An 18,516-nucleotide genomic window follows, 5' to 3' on the forward strand; every position below is an offset into this window, starting at 1 on the left:
ATAGTTGGATCACATGTTAGAGTTGGAAGAATCTTTGGGAACATCTAATCCTAGGCTAGCCATGTATTATAGACAAGGAAACTTAAGACCCTGGATTCGTGTTCTGGGCCCACATTTTGTACTGCCACCCAGGAAGCTAAGTCAGACCTTCAGACTCTGCATTCACTTCCTGGTGTCACAAGATGGACTCTTTGAATGTAAAGAAATCCTGGGAGACTAGGGAATCCTAGATGAGAGTGTAGAAATAGCTGAGAAACCTCAGGAAGATATAGAGATAGAGGCAACAGATTTCTCAGTGGATGTGGCCTTTCATCTTAGTACTACTTCTTGCCCTGTGCCTACTTCTCTGTACTTGCAGTACCTTTAACGAGAGTGTGTTGTATAGCTGAATCCAGGGCGCCCTCAGCTTATGTGTTACATTTCCTTCCAAACATATGCTCAAACAGGACTTCAGGGCTTGGACAACTAACAATGAAGAGTCAGCTGGTGACAGTGATGTTTAGCCTGGTACCTGGGTTGGCCTTAAAAGATATGTGATGCCATTTCACTTTCCTGCCCACGACATGCTTCTGTTTGGGCATATGTCCCATTACCACTGTCAGTGAGGCCCCTCTCTGGTTTGTATCCCAATCACATTCCTAGTTCCACCTCTGAACCAGACCTAGGGCCTAGGCTTCACATGCATCCTGGCTTTGCCAAGTATTTGCAAAGTAATGGCCTATGATGAGTGTTTCTTTAATCAACACTGCTTTTAAAAAAGGAAAAACGGGATATGATTCTTTGTTAAATCCCAACTCTTCTCTTTGCTAGTTTCATTCTTGTTGAAATTCAAATGAAACTATCATCTATCATCTCAGATAAGGAAGACAAAGTGCCTGCAGACTAAAAATTCATTCTAACTTCATGGTCACAAACCTAAGAAGTTTCATGTCAGTGACCTTACATGTGATTTTTTTTTTTTTTGAAATGGGAGGTTTTGCTTATGTTTGCTAGAGTAATTTCGAGCTTCAGAGAGGATGTTTATTTCAACTCTCTGGGATTCAGAGGCTGTAGACACGTAAGGGACTGGCTGGACCTTCCACAAGCTCCAGGGTGAATTGGATCAGAATAACCCATGGACTTTTCACAGAGCTGTCACTCGCCAGCCTGACCTGCTCATTTTTAGGGCTTTAGGCCTATTGAAAGTGTATTCAAAGACTATCCAAAGGAGTCTGGGAAGAAAATGTCTATGGTTCAGCCCTGACCACAATGAAGGGATTTTTTAAAGGAAAGAAACCAACTGAATGCAGCTGCCGGGGACTGCACAGCTTCTCACCTCTGTGGAGTGACTGCTGGGCTTGCTCCTCTTCCATTGGAGACACCCAGGGATGTTTGACAGCCTTTCTGCTGTTGCTTAGCAACCCCTGCAGCATTGATTATGCATGCTAAGAAATAGCAGCTATTGTCCCTTTTTCCTTCTCTAGAAGGAGCTGACTCTGGTGTGAAATCTAAGGATTGCTGTTCAGATTGACAGATGTCAGATTCCTGTAAATTCTGGTGTTGACGATTTAAGAGCTTGAGGGATCCATAGGAAGAGATTTAGGGTAGAAGTGATCCTAAGGCATGTGCATGACACTTGAGGGCACACAGAGCTGAGCATCCTCTCCCATCGGAGTATCTGCTTGTTTGGATCCAACCGGATTGTCCCTTTCCTGATACTTTTGGGTGATCTTTATTTTTTTAGTGAAATTGATCTATCAACCATTTTTTTCCCCTTTGCACTGAGTTATAATAAAAGAACCTATAGAGAGGAGGAGAAGCAGAGAAACCAGTCTTTGATCAAACTGAGTTACTTTACCTTTAAGTAAGTCAATTGCCAAGGAAACGCTTCATCGCAGTTTCCCTGCATTAACTGTGGATGCATTAGCTATTTTTGGCTCCATCCAACCTGTATTTCCAAAGCTGCAATTCCTATAACATTTCCTTGTACTATGAATCCACACTGATTTTTGCTTTTTAAATATATCCACAAGTGTGTGTTGTGGGATTCATGGTCTCTCCTCCCCTCCCCACTGACTCAGGTGTATTTCTAGAAACATAAAATGCTGAATGGGAGAGAGACGTTGGAAATCACATATATAACCCAAGCCTCATGTTTTATGGATGAGAAAACTGAGACTCAAGGAAGTCGAGTGACTTCCCCAAGGTGTAAGTTAAAGTGAGTCAGAGGTGTTGCACAGGAAGAATACTTGGCAAGATAAAAAATGGTAAAATTTGACTTCAGCAAGCACTTTCATTGGAATCTGACTTAGGATTTTTGCTTTTCATGTTCCTGAATTCTTTCTTGTCAACAGAGAAAATGATGATGTTTTTCTCCACCAAGCGTTTGGAAAAGTTTTCTGATAAACCCTCTAGCACATAATGAGGCAGGCCCCATGTGGCATCCAACATGTTTCTTCCATTTCCGTGTTGGGATGGCCCCTACCCAGCCTCTTGGTCCAGGTAGCTCCCACCCACCTGTCACCTCTCAATTCAAGTTGTCCCTCTTGGGGAGGATGTCCCTTGCTTGCACCTCCATCTAATCACATCTCCATGATATATGCTATTAAAACATCGGTACTTGTCCTTTATAGCATTTGTTAATATTTTAAAATTATATATGTATTTCCGGGCTTATTTAATGAATGGCATTGAAAGTCTGTCTCCTATAGTAGAGTGGCATATTCCCCAGGATGGCAATAGTGCCTTTTAGCACATTGCCTCATATATAGTAGTATACAGTAAATGCTCTTTGAATGAATGAAGGGATGGATGGGTGGGTGCATGGAAGAACAAAAAGATCATGAAAATAATAGCCTTTAGATAATTGGAGAGTTGGGCCAGGTGTGATGGCTCACACCTGTCATCCCAGCACTTTGGGAGGCCAAGTCGGACGAATTGCTTGAGCTCAGGAGTTCAAGACCAGCCTGGGCAACATGATGAAATCCCATCTCTACAAAAAATACAAAAAAATTAGCTGAGTGTGGTGGCACACACCTAGGGTCCTAGCTACTTGGGAGACTGAAGTGGGAGGATTGCTTGAGCCTGGGAGGCAGAGGTTGTAGTGAGCTGAGACTGCACCACTGCATTCCACCCTGGGTGACAGAGTGAGACCCCAACTCAAAAAAAAAAAAAAAAAGAAAAAGAAAAGAAAAGAGTTGATAGTTGGCATTTCTAGGTAGGGAAATAATTTGATGATCTATTGATTGTCACAGACTTTTATAGCTGAAAGAAACTGTAAAGATGATATATATATATAGAATAATGTAATCTAACAATAAATCATTTTAGAAGTGATTGAATCACTATATAGATATAGAGAGCTAATATTGATATTCTTTAGCTTAACTCCACCATTTTGCCAATGAAGAAACAGGAATCCAAAGAAGACAAATGACCCATCTAAGGTCACATAGCTTAAAAGAGATCATTTAATGTCAATGTCAGACCTGGGACTTAAACACAGTCCAGTGCTCATTGGGCAGCACGGTTTCATTTATTGAATTTTACATGTGCCCTGGTGAACCAAATTCAGGAAATCCAACACAATGACACTTATCAAATAATAGAAAGGAGTGTGTTAGTTCTGTTGTTTGTATGGAAGGATGCAAGACATGTTCATATTTTCCCAAGTAGAAATTTAATTCAAGGGAATAAGTGGAAATAAGATATACTGGATTCTTAAGGGAGTGTTTAGGCCTCAGGGTAATACAAGCAAAATGTTATAATCAGCTTTTATAAAAAGAACAATATTATGTTCATTGGAAACCCACCTCAAGCTGGCTTAAGCAGAAAAAGGAATTTATTGGCTTCTAGAAATCCATGCTACTAGAAAACCTACCTACAGGTATCCCAGCTTTCAGGCACCACTAGATCCAAGGAATGAACAATCCTCTTTCTCATCTTCTCCATCCCTTGGCTCTGCTTCCCTTGGTATTGGCTTAATTCTCAGGCAGTTTATTTCCACATTTGCTAAAGACTTGACAGTGATGACTCAGGGCTTAGATCCTGCCCTCCTAGCAACTCAAAAGAAAGAGAACTCCTCCTTCCAAACAGCTATGCAAAAATCCAAGGGATGACTCCTATTGGCTTATCTTGGGCTGGGTCACCAGACCCTCTGGCCAGAGGAATGGAATATTCTGATTATCCAGGCCTGGGTCACATACCCACCCTTGGAAATGAAAGCTGGGGTCCATTCTACCCAATCCATATGGACTGAACGTGGGGAAGTATTGGTTCCCTGGAGGAATATTAGAGATGCTATAACCAAAAGAAGGGAGAAGGAGATCTGACAGAAGAAAGTGAAAGATGACCAACTCAAATGGGAATTGCAGGAGAGCGTGACCTCCCTGTGATGGGAAGAGCTGGTATCTGAAAGCTCACTCAAGATCTGAGGCAGCCCTGGTGACTGTCCCTTCTTCATCATCTCGGTAGGAGACATCAGGGAATCTCCTTGGGGCTCCCCTGCTTAGTGCAGCTGTCTCTTGCCTTTGCTGCTCCCTAATATTTGCCTGCTGCTTTCATACCAGCTACTGCCCACACTGCCTCCATGACTCACTTGCTGATTCCCCAAGAAGGAAGATACTACGGTCCGGTTCTTCCAGTTAGTCATCTGCAATGCCACTTAGTCTTCATGCCAGGGCACCTACCTGCCATCCGATCATCTGAGGTGGTCACGTGGTACAGAAGAGGCCACCTTTGGGAATGGAAGCAACCAGAGCCATTTGTCTCAGAATCTGTACAAGAGCAGTATAAGGGCTCACAAGAAAAGCACATATTCTCCAATTCTGGAACAGTTAAAAAAAAAAAAACAACACACACACAGATGAGAAAAAGCATCAAGAGTTAATTGACTCAAGTGCTTTACCCAGGCAAGGTTATTTCTAAGACTGATGACTCTTTTCATTCTTTCTTTTTATTTTTTATGACAGTCACAATATCACTTTTCACATCTTCATTAATTGTGAAGTCCTTCTCCCATTCATCCCTCTTCCTATGCCTCCTTCCCATGTTTCCACATACATTGGCATGTGAAATACTTGTCCCCATGAAATGGAAATTGATGATCAAAAGATGAGTTATTTAAGAAGACATTTTTTAGTGTTACTCTCAAAAAATAGTTTGTGTCAACATGACATAATGTTGCAGAAAGCACTGACAATTCTACACTTATAAGGATCTAGGAACGGGAACTGTAAAACTTTTAATAGTTAGGCCGGGCGCGGTGGCTCACGCCTGTAATCCCAGCACTTTGGGAGGCCGAGGCAGGCGGATCACAAGGTCAGGAGATCAAGACCACGGTGAAACCCCGTCTCTACTAAAAATACAAAAAAATTTGGTCAGGCACGGTGGCAGGAGCCTGTAGTCCCAGCTACTCAGGAGGCTGAGGCAGGGGAATGGTGTGAACCCAGGAGGCGGAGCTTGCAGTGAGCCAAGATCGCGCCACTGCACTCCAGCCTGGGGGATGGAGCGAGACTCCATCTCAAAGAAAAAACAAAAAACCAACTTTTAATAGTGTAATAGTGTCTGTGATTGTCTTTATTATCCAGATGTTGCTTAATAAACTAGATTTCTATTGTTCTTTGGGTACGTATATTCTTTTCCTGGTGTGCACACTCGAGTGTGTGTGTGTGTGTGTGCGCGCGCGCGTACGCAGGCATGCAGGAGTGCACTGTAAGATACAGAGTTAGGCATTTTAATTAGATAGGCCCCAATTATTAAGTTCCTATATCAATATCTTTCCCAGTAATTTCAACTTTAGACCTTGGGTCAGGGATCTGTTTTTTGTCTTGTTAATCACTTTGGTGACCCTCGTTTCTGACTTATCTTCTATTTATCCACATATTTGCAGAAAAGCTAAAACAAAACAGTGCATTTCACTCTAATGAGGACTCATCTGGCATCAAACATAGCTGGAGGATTCGTTTCACACTTTTGTATCTCTGGAGTGTATGGATTGAAATAGTTGTGCTGCTTTTTCATTTACTTTAACATGATGAACGAATTTCCAATCAAACCATGGTCTACCATGATCCACCATGATCCACCAGCTCCTTTATGTCTAGCAAAATTTTATTGGAAAATTTTATGCTGGTGTATTTAAAGCCTGTAAATATATTGCATTTATCCACATTGGAGGTCAACTTCTGATTCACTCTCTTTTGATTCAATATTTCTCTAATTGACAGTTGTTATGAATTAGTTTCCCGTACAAAGACATAACATTTCTAATATGCAACTTGATATCATATGCAAGTATAAACTGTCTATTTTAACCACCATATAATTGCAAATAGTTTAAAGTATGTGAATCAAAACTTAACCTCCTGTTTCCCTTTGGATAGTTGCCTTGTTAGATCTGAGCTGGAAGAGCCAGTATGACTGAGAAAATAAAGATAGCAGTGAACACCCTGACCATAAATCCTGTATTTGAGGTTATCACTTGGTACATAATTAAAGTCCTGTCAAAGGAGTTATATACAACTAACTGAGTTGATATGCACAGAGTATTGTTTTCTAGCACATAGCCAGCACTATCTGAGTGTTTGTGATCATTATCGTCTTCATACAATCATTTAATGAGCTTTTACATTTGTAGGGATGTTGGGAAGCTACCTACTGCACTCTCTCTAGTTTCTAAGATTTTATTTCTACCAAGTTCTTTCTATCCATGAATTCATTAAAATACACTCCTCCAAAGCTGATTTTCTAAGAATTTGATAGACACTTCCTCTACCTATTTTTAGAAAAGATCCTATCGTTAGAAGTTCATGCAGCATGCAGCACTGTGATCAAGGCTTGCTCTAAATGCGTGGTTAATCATTGCTTGTAACAAACTTATAAGTGTGTCTGCCTTAATTCTCTCTCAATTTTGTAGTTTAGAAATGTTTTCCAACATTCCCAAGAAAGAGGTTGGCTCACTAATAGCCTATGGAGGTGGCTTTTATAGAACAATGAAGTCCAACAGAAGCATAATGTGAGCCACTATTGCAAGTCACATCAGTAATTTTGAACTTCCTAGTATGCATATTTGAAATGTAAAAATAAACATATGAAACTTATTTTATCAATATAGTTTATTTAACTCAATATATCTATATTATCATTTCAATGGATTATTAATATCTTAATGAGATAGTTTACATTATTTTATTTGTAGCAAGGTCTCAAAATCTGTTAGATATTTTTTACCTAAAATACATCTCGATTTGGACTTGCCAAATTTCAAATTATCACTAGCCACCTGTGACTGTTGGCTACCGTATTGGACAGTGCACATCCAGGAGCCATCAGGAGACTAAAGAGTCTCCATTTGTAGCAGATCTTGCCACAGTGATCCTAACCCAGAGGAACTCAGGCATATTAGCCAAACATTCTCATGCATCTTGGTTGACTGGTTTGGGAGTTTTTTTAAATTTCCCTCTGTGTTTTAAACACTATGGTGGGAATTGGTCATAGTGAGGTCTTACCATGATAATCTCTTCTATATTTTATCTTTCACCTTAACAAAGACACTATTTCTATGATCTCTAAAATATATGAGACACAGACTATAAGATCAGTATTTTTAGAAAGGACACAACCTCTATTTTACCTCATCTCTCCTAAACCACCTATACTTTGAAATGGGTGGTCATTTGTCATGTCCTACAATATTCTATCACACCAATGATTTCAAATAAGCCCTCTTGCCTCTCTTACTAGCTTTCCATTAACCTTCATATTTCGCTGAAGCGTTTCATATGAATTTTGATTTTTCTTTTGTTTTTGCTGTCCTATTTCACCATCACTAGTTTTTCAGTTCTGTGCTGAAATTTATTTCATACTACTGCATTATTCCAAATCTGAATCAATATGTACTTGAGGCAGTATCTTGCTATAGCTCTGGAGGAGCCCTCTCCCTTCAAGAGTATCTTCAGAAAAGATGGCAGCTTTGGGGTGTCAGGAAATTCACCAGGAATAAGAAGAAATGAAACTACAAAGCAGACAGTAGGAGTAAGAAAATAGCAATGCTCAGTGATCGGGCAAATATGCTTGTCAAAATGAACCTGAAGAAGAGGGATTGTCAGTGAGGGAAGCTGCCACCCCATATTCATGGCCTCAGTGCATTGCCAAGGGACTCAGGGAACCAGCCAAGCCTTGCATAATTGAGTAAAATGACAATCAGCCATAGTACTAAAACAGAGATGATTTTTATAAATAGGGTTGATAGCAGGATTTTCCAGCTTCTGATTGCTATCTGGCTATGGTTCCACCCTTAGAAAAATTCTGCCCTTACAGTGCCAAATTCAGAAGATGATTTTGCCCAACTTGTTACCGCCATATTTTCTGAATCTCTTAAAATAGAATTGAATCATAATTTAGAAAAAAGACCCAACATGCGAAAATGGATGGGCATGTTGGATGAGGCCAGGCTTGTGAGATGCATTTGCCCCATGAATAGTGGAATCTCTTCTCTCAATTTCAGAAATGTTACTGAAGCACAGTTTTTGACATTGCACTGAGAATGGGCTCTTTTCCATATTTTGCTTTGGGGACATGGAAATGTTAGATGCTTCTTAACTCTTTCAGGTTGGCATTTCAAAAAAGAAAATCTTGTTCTCTCTCTCTCTCTCTCTCTCTCTCACACACACACACACACACACACACACACACACACACACACAGACAATCTATCTTTTTTTTGAGATTGAGTCTCGCTCTTTCGCCCAGGCTGGAGTGCAGTTGTGCACTCTCTGCTCACTGCAAGCTCCGCCTCCCGGGTTCATGCCATTCACCTGCCTCAGCCACCGGAGTAGCTGGGATTACAGGCATGAGCCACTGCGCCTGGCCCAATCTGGCATTCTTGAATGAATACTACACAGCTAAAACTTGAGCAGAAAAATTATACACAAAATTTGTTCATGCCTTGTGATAATGACCTTCAAGGGTCAGTATGTTTTCCAACTCACTGGAAAAGATAGGCATGTGCCTTAGAAATAAGCAATCTCAGTGACTCAGAGCATCCTCTATAGAGACTGGATCTCTGAAAAAACATTGCAGGCCAAGGGCTGGATCTCTGTGTGCAGTTTGATACTTTCGGGAGGTTGAACAGCCCTCTGGGAAGAAGTCGTGGCTGCAGTAGCACCGCTGCTCTCATGTCTTGGGTTGGCCCTTGAGCCTTATTCATGCATATTTTGACCTTCTTGGATTCTTATATGAGCAAACTGAATACAAGACTGATTGTGGTTTAAAATTGAAGTCATCAAATGTCCCTCTCTACCAAGGAAAACATCCCAACTTACACTACTTTGCATCATTCTCCTCATATCTCTGTGGAGTAGATGATGATATTGTTATCCTCACTCTCGAAGAAGAAAACCAGGTCAGAGAGCTCAAGGGCAGAGCCAGGATTTGAACCTGCCTTTTCTGATGCTAAGCTAGGACCCCTGCCGTTTGAGCACAACTATTGTGAGAATTTGTCCTTTGACTGGAAGGGGAACACAAGTTTGGGGCCAACTCTCCAGGAGAGAGTGCGTTTGGGCGGCTCCCCTCAGCTTTGGAAGCAGGTTCTTTTGCTTGCTTTCTTTCCTTGGTCCTTCTTTCATTTCCACTCCTCACTTCAGCGCATGTTCAACTTTTCCAGATGATCATTCACTGGTCATTCCTCCTCCCATTCTTTTATCTCTACTTTGCACAAACTTCGTGTGTCAGGGGTTCTTTTAGTTGCCTGATACTGGATTAGGCAGCAAGGGATAAAAGAGTGGACAGGACACACTTCGACTGTCAAAGGCAGGAGTGGAGACAGATGTGTACCCAACACCATTATGCAAGTGCAAGTGTGAGAAAGGCACTGGTGTGTGCGGTTCACTCCATGGACCCAGGAGAAGGACCCAGCAGATAGACTTCCATCTCTTCCATCTCTTCCATCTCCTCCATCTCCTCCGTCTCCTCCGTCTCCTCCATCTCCTCCGTCTCCTCCATCTCCTCCATCTCCTCTGTCTCCTCCGTCTCGTCCGTCTCCTCCATACCTCATCTGCTATTTCTCTACTGTGAAGCTCAGCAAGATAAGCGCATCACCTCTCCCTGTGCAAGAGGGATGCAAAAGAGTTGAGTTTGGATCTAGCTAAACACTAAACTAATTAAATCTGGGTGGCACAGGGGCCATGACAGGCCCAGTTTCTGTAGCTTCAAGGGAGCAGAGACCCAGACCCCAGGTTCCTGGCTGCTGTTCATTTTGTTATTTAATGAAGGAATGTGCGGTTTCTATGGCAACAGCCCCATCGAAGCTTTATGGCCCCTGAGCACTTGCTGACCCAAATTCACTCACTTTTCCAAACAGAGCTGGTGGTGCTTATAAAGACACTTCTCGGAAAACCAGAGAGTAAAGTGAAAATAGTATTGATCCCCAGAGCGTGCCCTAATAAATGCCTCACCTGCTAATCTCCATCTCAGATCTGCTCCCTGGAGAACTCCACCTGTGGCACATTCAAGGTCTCCAGGTGGCGTAGGTCAGGAATGTCCCCACAGGGAGAGCAGCACTGAGGCCGTGATCTAGAAAATGACCACCAGGGACCCGGTCGTGTTCTGGACACTGGATATCATCTTTTAGTTTTGCAGTCAGTACATATCTGACAGATGACAGTGCTTTCATTCCATTCCAATACTAAATTTAAGTGAACACAGATGTTCCCATTTGCCATCTAACCTTAATGACTGACTATAGTCTCCCTGGAGATGGGATTCACTACTCACACGCCACTTCTGCCAGGAGAAGTATGCCTTTTCCTCAATTAGAAGCAACCACTCCCTCTCTGACCTCTCTTGCTGTCAGTGTTTAGTTCTCATGGCCTTCATCATTCATTACACAAATAGATGTTGAATATTCGCCCTGTGCTCTGCCCAGGGCTGGCAATGCAGAAATGCATAGTTCCTGGGTCAAGGAGCTCACAGCCTGTACCAGAGATAAGCAAGTAAACATGCAATTGGAATGCACTGTGGTCTGTGATGTGATAGAGGTAAGTATGAGGTGCACCTAGCAGGATTATCCACTCTGGCCTGCAGCACAGAGGGGATGTGACAGCAATGAGGGGTGGTCAGGGAACACTTCCCAGAGAGGTGGCAGCTGAACCGAGTCTTGGAGGACTACTAGATATTAACCAGGTATATTAGTTTTCTATGGCTGCTGTAACAGATGACTGCAAACTCAGCACCTTAAACAACAAATGATTTATCTCAGTTCTGGTGGTCAGACACCTGAAATCAGTTTTGCTAAGCTAAAGACAAGATGTTAGCAGGGCTGGTTCCTTCTGAAGGTTCTAGGCTAGCATGCATCCTTGCCATTTCCAGCTTCTAGAGGCCACCCACATTTCTTGGCTCATGGCCCCTTTCTTCATCCTCAAAGCCAGAAATGTGACATCTTTTCTCCTCTCTGATCCTCTGTCCCTATGGCTCTCTCTTTGCTTTTATTTATTTTGAGACAGAGTCTTCCTCTGTCACCCAGGCTGGATTGCAGTGGCATGGTCTTTGCTCCCTGCAACCTCCGCCTCCCGGGTTCAAATGATTCTTCTCCTCAGCCTCTCGAGTAGCTGGGATTACAGGCACCCATCATCACACTCAGCTAATTTTTGTATTTTTAGTAGAGACAGGGTTTCACTATGTTGGCCAGGCTGGTCTCGAACTGCTGACCTCAGGTAATCTGCCCTCCTCAGCCTCCCAAAGTACTGGGATTACAGGCTTGAGCTACCATGCCTGGCCTCTCTTTGCTCTCATAAGGACCCTTGTAATGACATTGGGCCCTCCTGGATAATCCAGGATGATCTCTCCACCTCAAGATCCTTAACTTAGTTACATCTGCAAAGCTGCTTTTGCCACATCAGGCAACATATTCACAGGCTCCTGGGATTAGGAAGTGAACAGCCTTGGCAAAGGTGGGGAGTTCAACCCCCCATGCCAGTGACCACACCCAAGATAGCATTCCAGGCAGAGGAATGCACATGTGCAAAGGGAGGGAGGTATAGCCTGCTGTTATCGGGGCAACTGCAGATAGTTCTTAACGTGGACGCATGGGTTTCGAGAGGAGTGTCAAGGGATTGAGCTGGAGAGAGATGCAGGTGCTGATTCATTCAGGACAGTGGGTTTTGAGCTTGAATTGCAGTTATTTATATACATGTCATATCTCCCTGTTTGCCCATAAGTGCCTGAGGCCAGGATCTGGGTCATTGCCTTCTTGATGCCATCACAGCCCTGGCTCAGTGATGGGCACATGCCAAGAGCTCAGCACATTATATGCATCACTAAATGCCAGCTTTGCCATGTTATGATACCGCGGTGGCAGAGTGATCTGAGCAGAAAACTAAAGGCACCAAAACCCGGCTGTCATGCCCCTGGGCATCTTCACCTTGGCAGCGTGACCACTCTTCTTGCGGCTTGCTGGGCAGGGATGTTTTGTGAGCCGGCAGTGTTTGTAAGCACAGGCTGGAGAAGGCTCTGTGCAGTGCTACATAAAGACAGGCAAAGTGATCGTTGCTGAAGCTGGAGATGGGTCCACAAAGGGTTACTGTACTCCTCTTGCTACAGAATCATAACATAAAGTTTTTAAATCTTATCTGAGCAGAGATGAGCTGCACATCGCATCACAGAAAGCACAACAGGCACCAACAAGGGAGAGAAGCCCATGGGAATTATTGGGTGCAGGCCAGGATTAGGAAGGATGTGGACCCTAAAAAGACCTCCTGTCTGTAACCTAATGAGAGAACCTCTGTGAAAGTGTGTCATAAGCTGGAAAGCTTTGCGTATGCCTGAGGAGTTACTCCTCAGTTATTAGCACAGACATTATTTCTGTAGGAACTAGGCTGTTTTCTCATCTTCTGCCTAACAAATGAGACGATGTCTTTCCTATCTCAGTAGCATAGGGCCCACTGAAGTAATCCCTCTCTTTTGATGCCCACCCCCAGACCCTGAAGGATGCCAGTGACAATGCACGCAAGGACTTCCACCGCGAGGCCGAGCTCCTGACCAACCTCCAGCATGAGCATATCGTCAAGTTCTATGGCGTCTGTGTGGAGGGCGACCCCCTCATCATGGTCTTTGAGTACATGAAGCACGGGGACCTCAACAAGTTCCTCAGGTACAGTGAGGCAGGGAGGTGGGCTCCAGGAGCGAGCAGGACTTCAGGGTTCAGGAGTGGGGCAGGTTCATGGGGGGGGGAACAAGGGACCCCTAGACCTTTCTCAAAGCGTCTTATTTGATGACACCAGCGTGTGCCAGAGAAAGGAGGAGAGAAAAAAGAAGATGACAGTCTTGTTCTTTTTCCTTAATCAATGAATTCTATGTGATGTGATGCAAATGATCCAACTCAATTCAGTCTGCATTCACTGAACATTTGCTACATTGAGTGGTATATGGCATGGGCATTTGGGATGGGTCTTAGATGTTCTGTAGGAGTTTGCCACGTGGTGTTATTAAAGGCAAAGGAAACGGGAAGAGCTAAGGTGCCCAGGTGTCACAATGGAAAGTGCAGTCCAGTGAGAGGGAAGTTTTCAAGTTCCCAGGCTGTGGAATGAACAGTGAGGAAGGGAAGCAGAAAAATAGCTGGAGGAGTCAAGGCTGAAAGGGTGGGGTGTGGGCTTGGACTTTATTCTAAGGACAGAAAGAATAACCAGGAGGCCAGTAGTTCAGAGGATCTACAGTGGAAAGATCAAAATCCAAAGAAGAAAAGCTTCAGAAGGAAGGAGGTAAAAACATTGATTGAAGACTCCAGATTATGGAGTCTTCCAGATTATGCAGAGACCCTGAGGTCATGAGAAGACGGACAGCTTCAACTGAGAAGTTTTATGGGATGTGGGGTCTTCAGAAAAAGGCAAGGCAAGGAAGAGAAAATGTTGACTATAAAGGGAGTCACTGGGCTACTGATTAGGGTGTCATTTGAATTTCTAGCATTGGCCTGATTGGGTGGGATTTATTTATTTATTTATTTATTTAAGACAGAGTCTCACTCTGTCACCCGGGGTGGAGTGCAGTTGTGTGATCTCAGCTCACTGCAATCTCCGCCTCCCAGGTTCAAGCGATTCTCCCACCTCAACCTCCCAAGTAGCTGGGATTATAGGCGTGTGCCACCATGCCTGGTAATTTTCATATTTTTGTAAAGACAGGGTTTTGCCATGTTGGCCAGACTGGTCTCGAACTCCTGATCTCAAGTGATCTGCCTCCCTTGGCCTCCCAAAGTGCTGGGAATACAGGCATGAGCCACCACACCTGGCCCTGATTGGGTTTTAGTTCAGCTGTGCCTTCTCAAGAAATTCCCTCCCTCAGGTGATGGGTACAGGAAACTGGGAGGAACCACAAGATAGAGCAGGTGAGAAATGGCTGAAAGTGACTGTGATCTGGGAAGAAAGGTCAACTTGCTTCAAAACAGTGAAGCTAACTCACACAATATAAGGGGTGACTTTTGAGGAGACCATGGTGCGTGATGATACCAGTAGGGATTTTTGGCCTCCAGACACGGAAGTTGAGTCTCAGTCCAGGCATTATTAGCTGAGTGACCTCAGGCAAGCCTCTTAGCTGTTCTGATGAGAATCTTGAGCCGGCAGGGTAGGCATGAGGACTGAACTAGAATAAGTATAGAAAGCTCTTGGCGTAGGAGCGAATAGGGAGCGTTCAATAAGCAGACGCTTGAATTCTGCCAGGAATGATGTCAGCTGGTAAACCAGCTGCCTTGGTAAGAGATATCACAAGTAGAGCTGAGTTTAATAAGATGCAGGGAGTTGGTGATCACCCTGTTGGGGTCCATAGTGAGTGCTCTTCTCCTGCATCTACAAAGGAAGGGAAGAAATGTGCTGAGCCAGATACTCGTTGGGGAAGGAAGGCAAGTGATGCTTTGGCTTCTATGGAAGTGGCACATACACTATCATGAACCTAAAGAGTCAGAGGGCCCAATAGTGAGGACGGGAGATTCAGGTTCTCCTTCCTATTCGGCATCAAGTTGCTGGTGTTCCTTAAAAGAGCCTCCACCCCAGTTCGCTCAGTCACCTTGTTCTCAGGTAGGCCTGCCTTGGATCCTCTCTAAGTTTTCTCTGGGTCTAATTTTCTTTTTGTTTTGTTTTTTTTAATTTAGCTAGTCCTCATTTAGGAAAGATTAGCAAACGGGCTGCTTGTGATATCTTGGTAGATAGCAATAGTTAGGAAAGGTGTTAAAGGCTGTTCGCCTGCCCTTGCTGAGCTCACTTTCCTTACCTGTGAAACGGGTATCATTTAATCCATCTCAGGGTCCAGTGTGTGCATTGTTGGGTTGAGAGGTAATAAGAAAGGTTGCCCCCATAATCTTTCACAATGGTTCATCTCTGCCACAATTTCCTCTTCATGTTGGTTGAGAGATCTGAAATCCTGGGGAAGTGGCACCTTTTTGTGATGGCAACACCTAGGACTCTCTGTCTACCTCTCATTTCCATGGGCGCTGAAGAGGGCTTTGCACAGAAATCAGCCCCAGTAAGCTGCATGTATCTGCTGTAAGACTCAGACACTGCAGTTTAAGTAATCAGTCAATCACTGCAAGAACATACTGCTGTTTTTAGAAATGGCATCACATGGTTGGTGCCGTCTGGATCATTTTTACCCTCTTTAGCCTCGTAGATCCACGTGCAATTTAGTTCTTCTTTGCTGGGCTGGATCCCTGTTCTCTACTTTTGCTATGATTGTGTGGGTGAGGAGATGCCAGGTGGGATTAGGAATATGTGGCCAATTTGCAGTATTCTGAGACAATCCTAATGCATGATCCTATGTCAGCAAAATTTTTCTTCCAAGTGATAGGACAGGGGATGACTTTTGAACATTGTCTTGTCAGCTCTAACATGAAAGGAAGAACAAAATTGAATGTGGTTGAGGTCCGGCTGCTTCTAGGAGAAATATTTTCCCATTGTTCCCATACCCCGGACTCCTTCCCTAATACAAAATGGTGCTTTCCAAAAACTGTAGCATAAGAAATCCAAATGTGCTCACCTTGATGCAATTAAATGCTTCTGTGAGCTCACAGTGTGTCTGTACATACATGAATGTGTGTGCATGTGTGTGTGTGTGTGTTACAACTTAATTCTTTCACTTTCTCACTCAGCCTCTCCTTCTCCCTAGCTCTCCTTCCTGCCTTGCAGAAGGAACAGGCACCTGGTTCTCCCTTGGCACCTTGCACAGGGTGTGGAGCAATTGGAAACCTAGCCTGCTTAGTTTCAGAACCTGCTAAACTCTGGGAACAAGAGGTCTGCCATGCCAAGAATCTAGTTCTCAGGTGCACTAACATGCTGCGAATATAGGCTGTCCTCTTTCCGCAAGGGAACTGGGCACTTAGCTGCCATGAAAAGTCTCCAGCTGTCATCAGCTCTGCCCTATAAAGACAGATGTCTTCTCTTGTCTCCCTACTCTCTCTATTCATCCAAAAGCCATATATCAAGCACCAGCATGGCCAGCCTCTATGCTAGTTAGGGTGGGAAATGAGGAATAAAACACATGTCTTTGCTTGCAAGGGCTTCATGATTTTTCCTCTTAGAATCTGTCCAGAGTTCCCTTCTAATGAGGGGAAAGATAGACTACTGTTTTTCGAACTATAACAGCTAGCATTTATTGCACTTTCTACGCATTTTAATATCTTTTAGGGTATAACCCATCCTTGCCATCATTCCTGCGTTACAGTAGGGGAAACTGAATCACACAAGTAGCGGATAACAGAGCCGAGACTCAAACCTGCAGCCCCTGGCTGCAAAAACTCATGATCTTAACCACTCTGCCATCCTCTCTGCTGAGGCGGTGGTTAAAAAGACCAGGAGGAAAGTGGTGCGCTATAGAATCCTGGGGCCAGAGCAGTTAGTGCAGTGCTGGGTGTAACCCATGATGGAGAGAACTGGACAGCTAAGTCAGGCCCATGAACCTGCTACTTGCTTCCCAAGCCAGGGAGCTGGTGGTACTTTTTTTTTTTTTTTTTTTTTTTTTTTTTAACCTCTTAAGGAATGTCCTCCTGGAAGAGATGAAACGTGTTTTTATTTCTAAGACTTCATGAGGACCTGGGAAAGTGAAAGCAGAGGATTGCAGCGTTAACTGTATTTCAATCCTCTTAAGGACTTGTGCAGCAGACCCACCTACCCACTTTTTACAGCAGTATGTTCTGCTCAGAGAAAGCATCCAGAGGCTTATTTTATTTAAAGAGCCGTGTTCAAAAAGTCGAACAGCAAATACCCAGATATAAACAGGGGAAATGACTGTTTAAAAATCCAGGAGTCTCCCCCAACCCACACATACTAATACAAAGTGCATTAGGCATTAGAGGGCCACCAGCTTCCTGGCGTCTGCAGAGCGTGGGGTTGGAGGATAGAATTTTGTGCAGAGGTGGCCTTTTGCACTGACATCTAACTTTTCCTCTCTCCTGGAGCCTTTGCCTCTGAGAGATATTTAAAGTAGATTAGTTTTCTGGAACTGAGATAAGGCTGTGACCAATCAACCAATTATTTTAGTCTTTAAATGGTATCTATGAAGATTAAATTCTGACCGACTCTCTTGGTCTTTATTTCAGGTTTTCTTTACTTTGTGTGCACCCCAGGCCCCTTCTGGTGCTGAGGTCACAGTAGAGTTAAGGAAGACCAGTGAAAATATTGGCAATGTCCCCGGGCCCCTCAGTGCTTGAAAGGGTTAGGCCTGATTCACCTTTAGTGAGGTGGAAAGGGCTCAGTCTCTGGTATCCTGAAGAGCCCTGTTACAGGCCAGTTACAAAAACTAATGCACAGAGGATCACTTGTGTTTTCACATCGCCTCTCCATTTCATTTTTAAAGAGAATCTTTGTTTGCAAAGCCTTTCTCCCTGGTTTTCCTGCGAAAGGCCACGAAGTACTATGCAAACGCAGTGTCAATCCTCCTCACATCAGTGCCCTTAGCAAGGGGCAGTTAGTATCTCCAATTTACAGAGTGAGGAAATAGGCCCAGAGAGGTTATGTAACTCACCCAAGATCACACAGCGAGTGTGGGACAGGATCCAAATTCATTTCACATATCCCGGAGCTTTGGCCACTGTGCCGCTTCTTACCTTGAATATGGGCTTTTGAGCTGAAGAAAGCCCTGGAGCATTTTCCCAGTATTGTTCCTCAATGTGACAAGAGGCAGCTGGGGGTTGTGGTTTGAGTAGAGGTGAAATATGTTAGGGCTGGCTTGTACAAAAACAGGAAACTCCTCCCTAGGGAATGGTTAAATCCGGGTATTTAGAGACAGGAGGGATCTATTCATCCAAAAGCCATATATGAAGCACCAGCATAGCCAGGGTCTATGTATGGCCAGTATAATATTCCCCTGTATTTTTGACTAATGAAGAAATAGCACATGAGAGAAATTAAAGGGCTTCCCTGGATCATGACACTGGACCTGGTGGGCCTGGGAGAGCCCCTAACTCCTTGTCCAGTGCTCATTCCCTTAGAATACAGGAATGAAAGGCCTGGTGGCAGAATGCCTCCCGAAATCAAAGGGAAGGCGAGTCACTGTAGGCTGGAG

At 43.8% G+C, this 18,516-nt stretch overlaps 1 protein-coding gene across 4 annotated transcripts in view; it reads left to right on the plus strand.

Annotated features, from left to right (window-relative positions):
* Positions 1–18,516, plus strand: part of NTRK2 (neurotrophic receptor tyrosine kinase 2) — a 366,376-nt gene that overhangs the window by 275,260 nt on the left and 72,600 nt on the right. For all 4 annotated transcript variants that reach the window (XM_023229536.1, XM_023229534.1, XM_023229535.1 and 1 more), the window contains one exon: positions 12,954–13,126. In XM_023229536.1, the coding sequence (XP_023085304.1) occupies positions 12,954–13,126 (173 nt within the window). The remainder of the gene's footprint in view (positions 1–12,953; positions 13,127–18,516) is intronic.

This window comes from Piliocolobus tephrosceles, chromosome 14 (genome assembly GCF_002776525.5).
Source record: "Piliocolobus tephrosceles isolate RC106 chromosome 14, ASM277652v3, whole genome shotgun sequence".
Lineage (NCBI taxonomy): Eukaryota > Metazoa > Chordata > Mammalia > Primates > Cercopithecidae > Piliocolobus > Piliocolobus tephrosceles.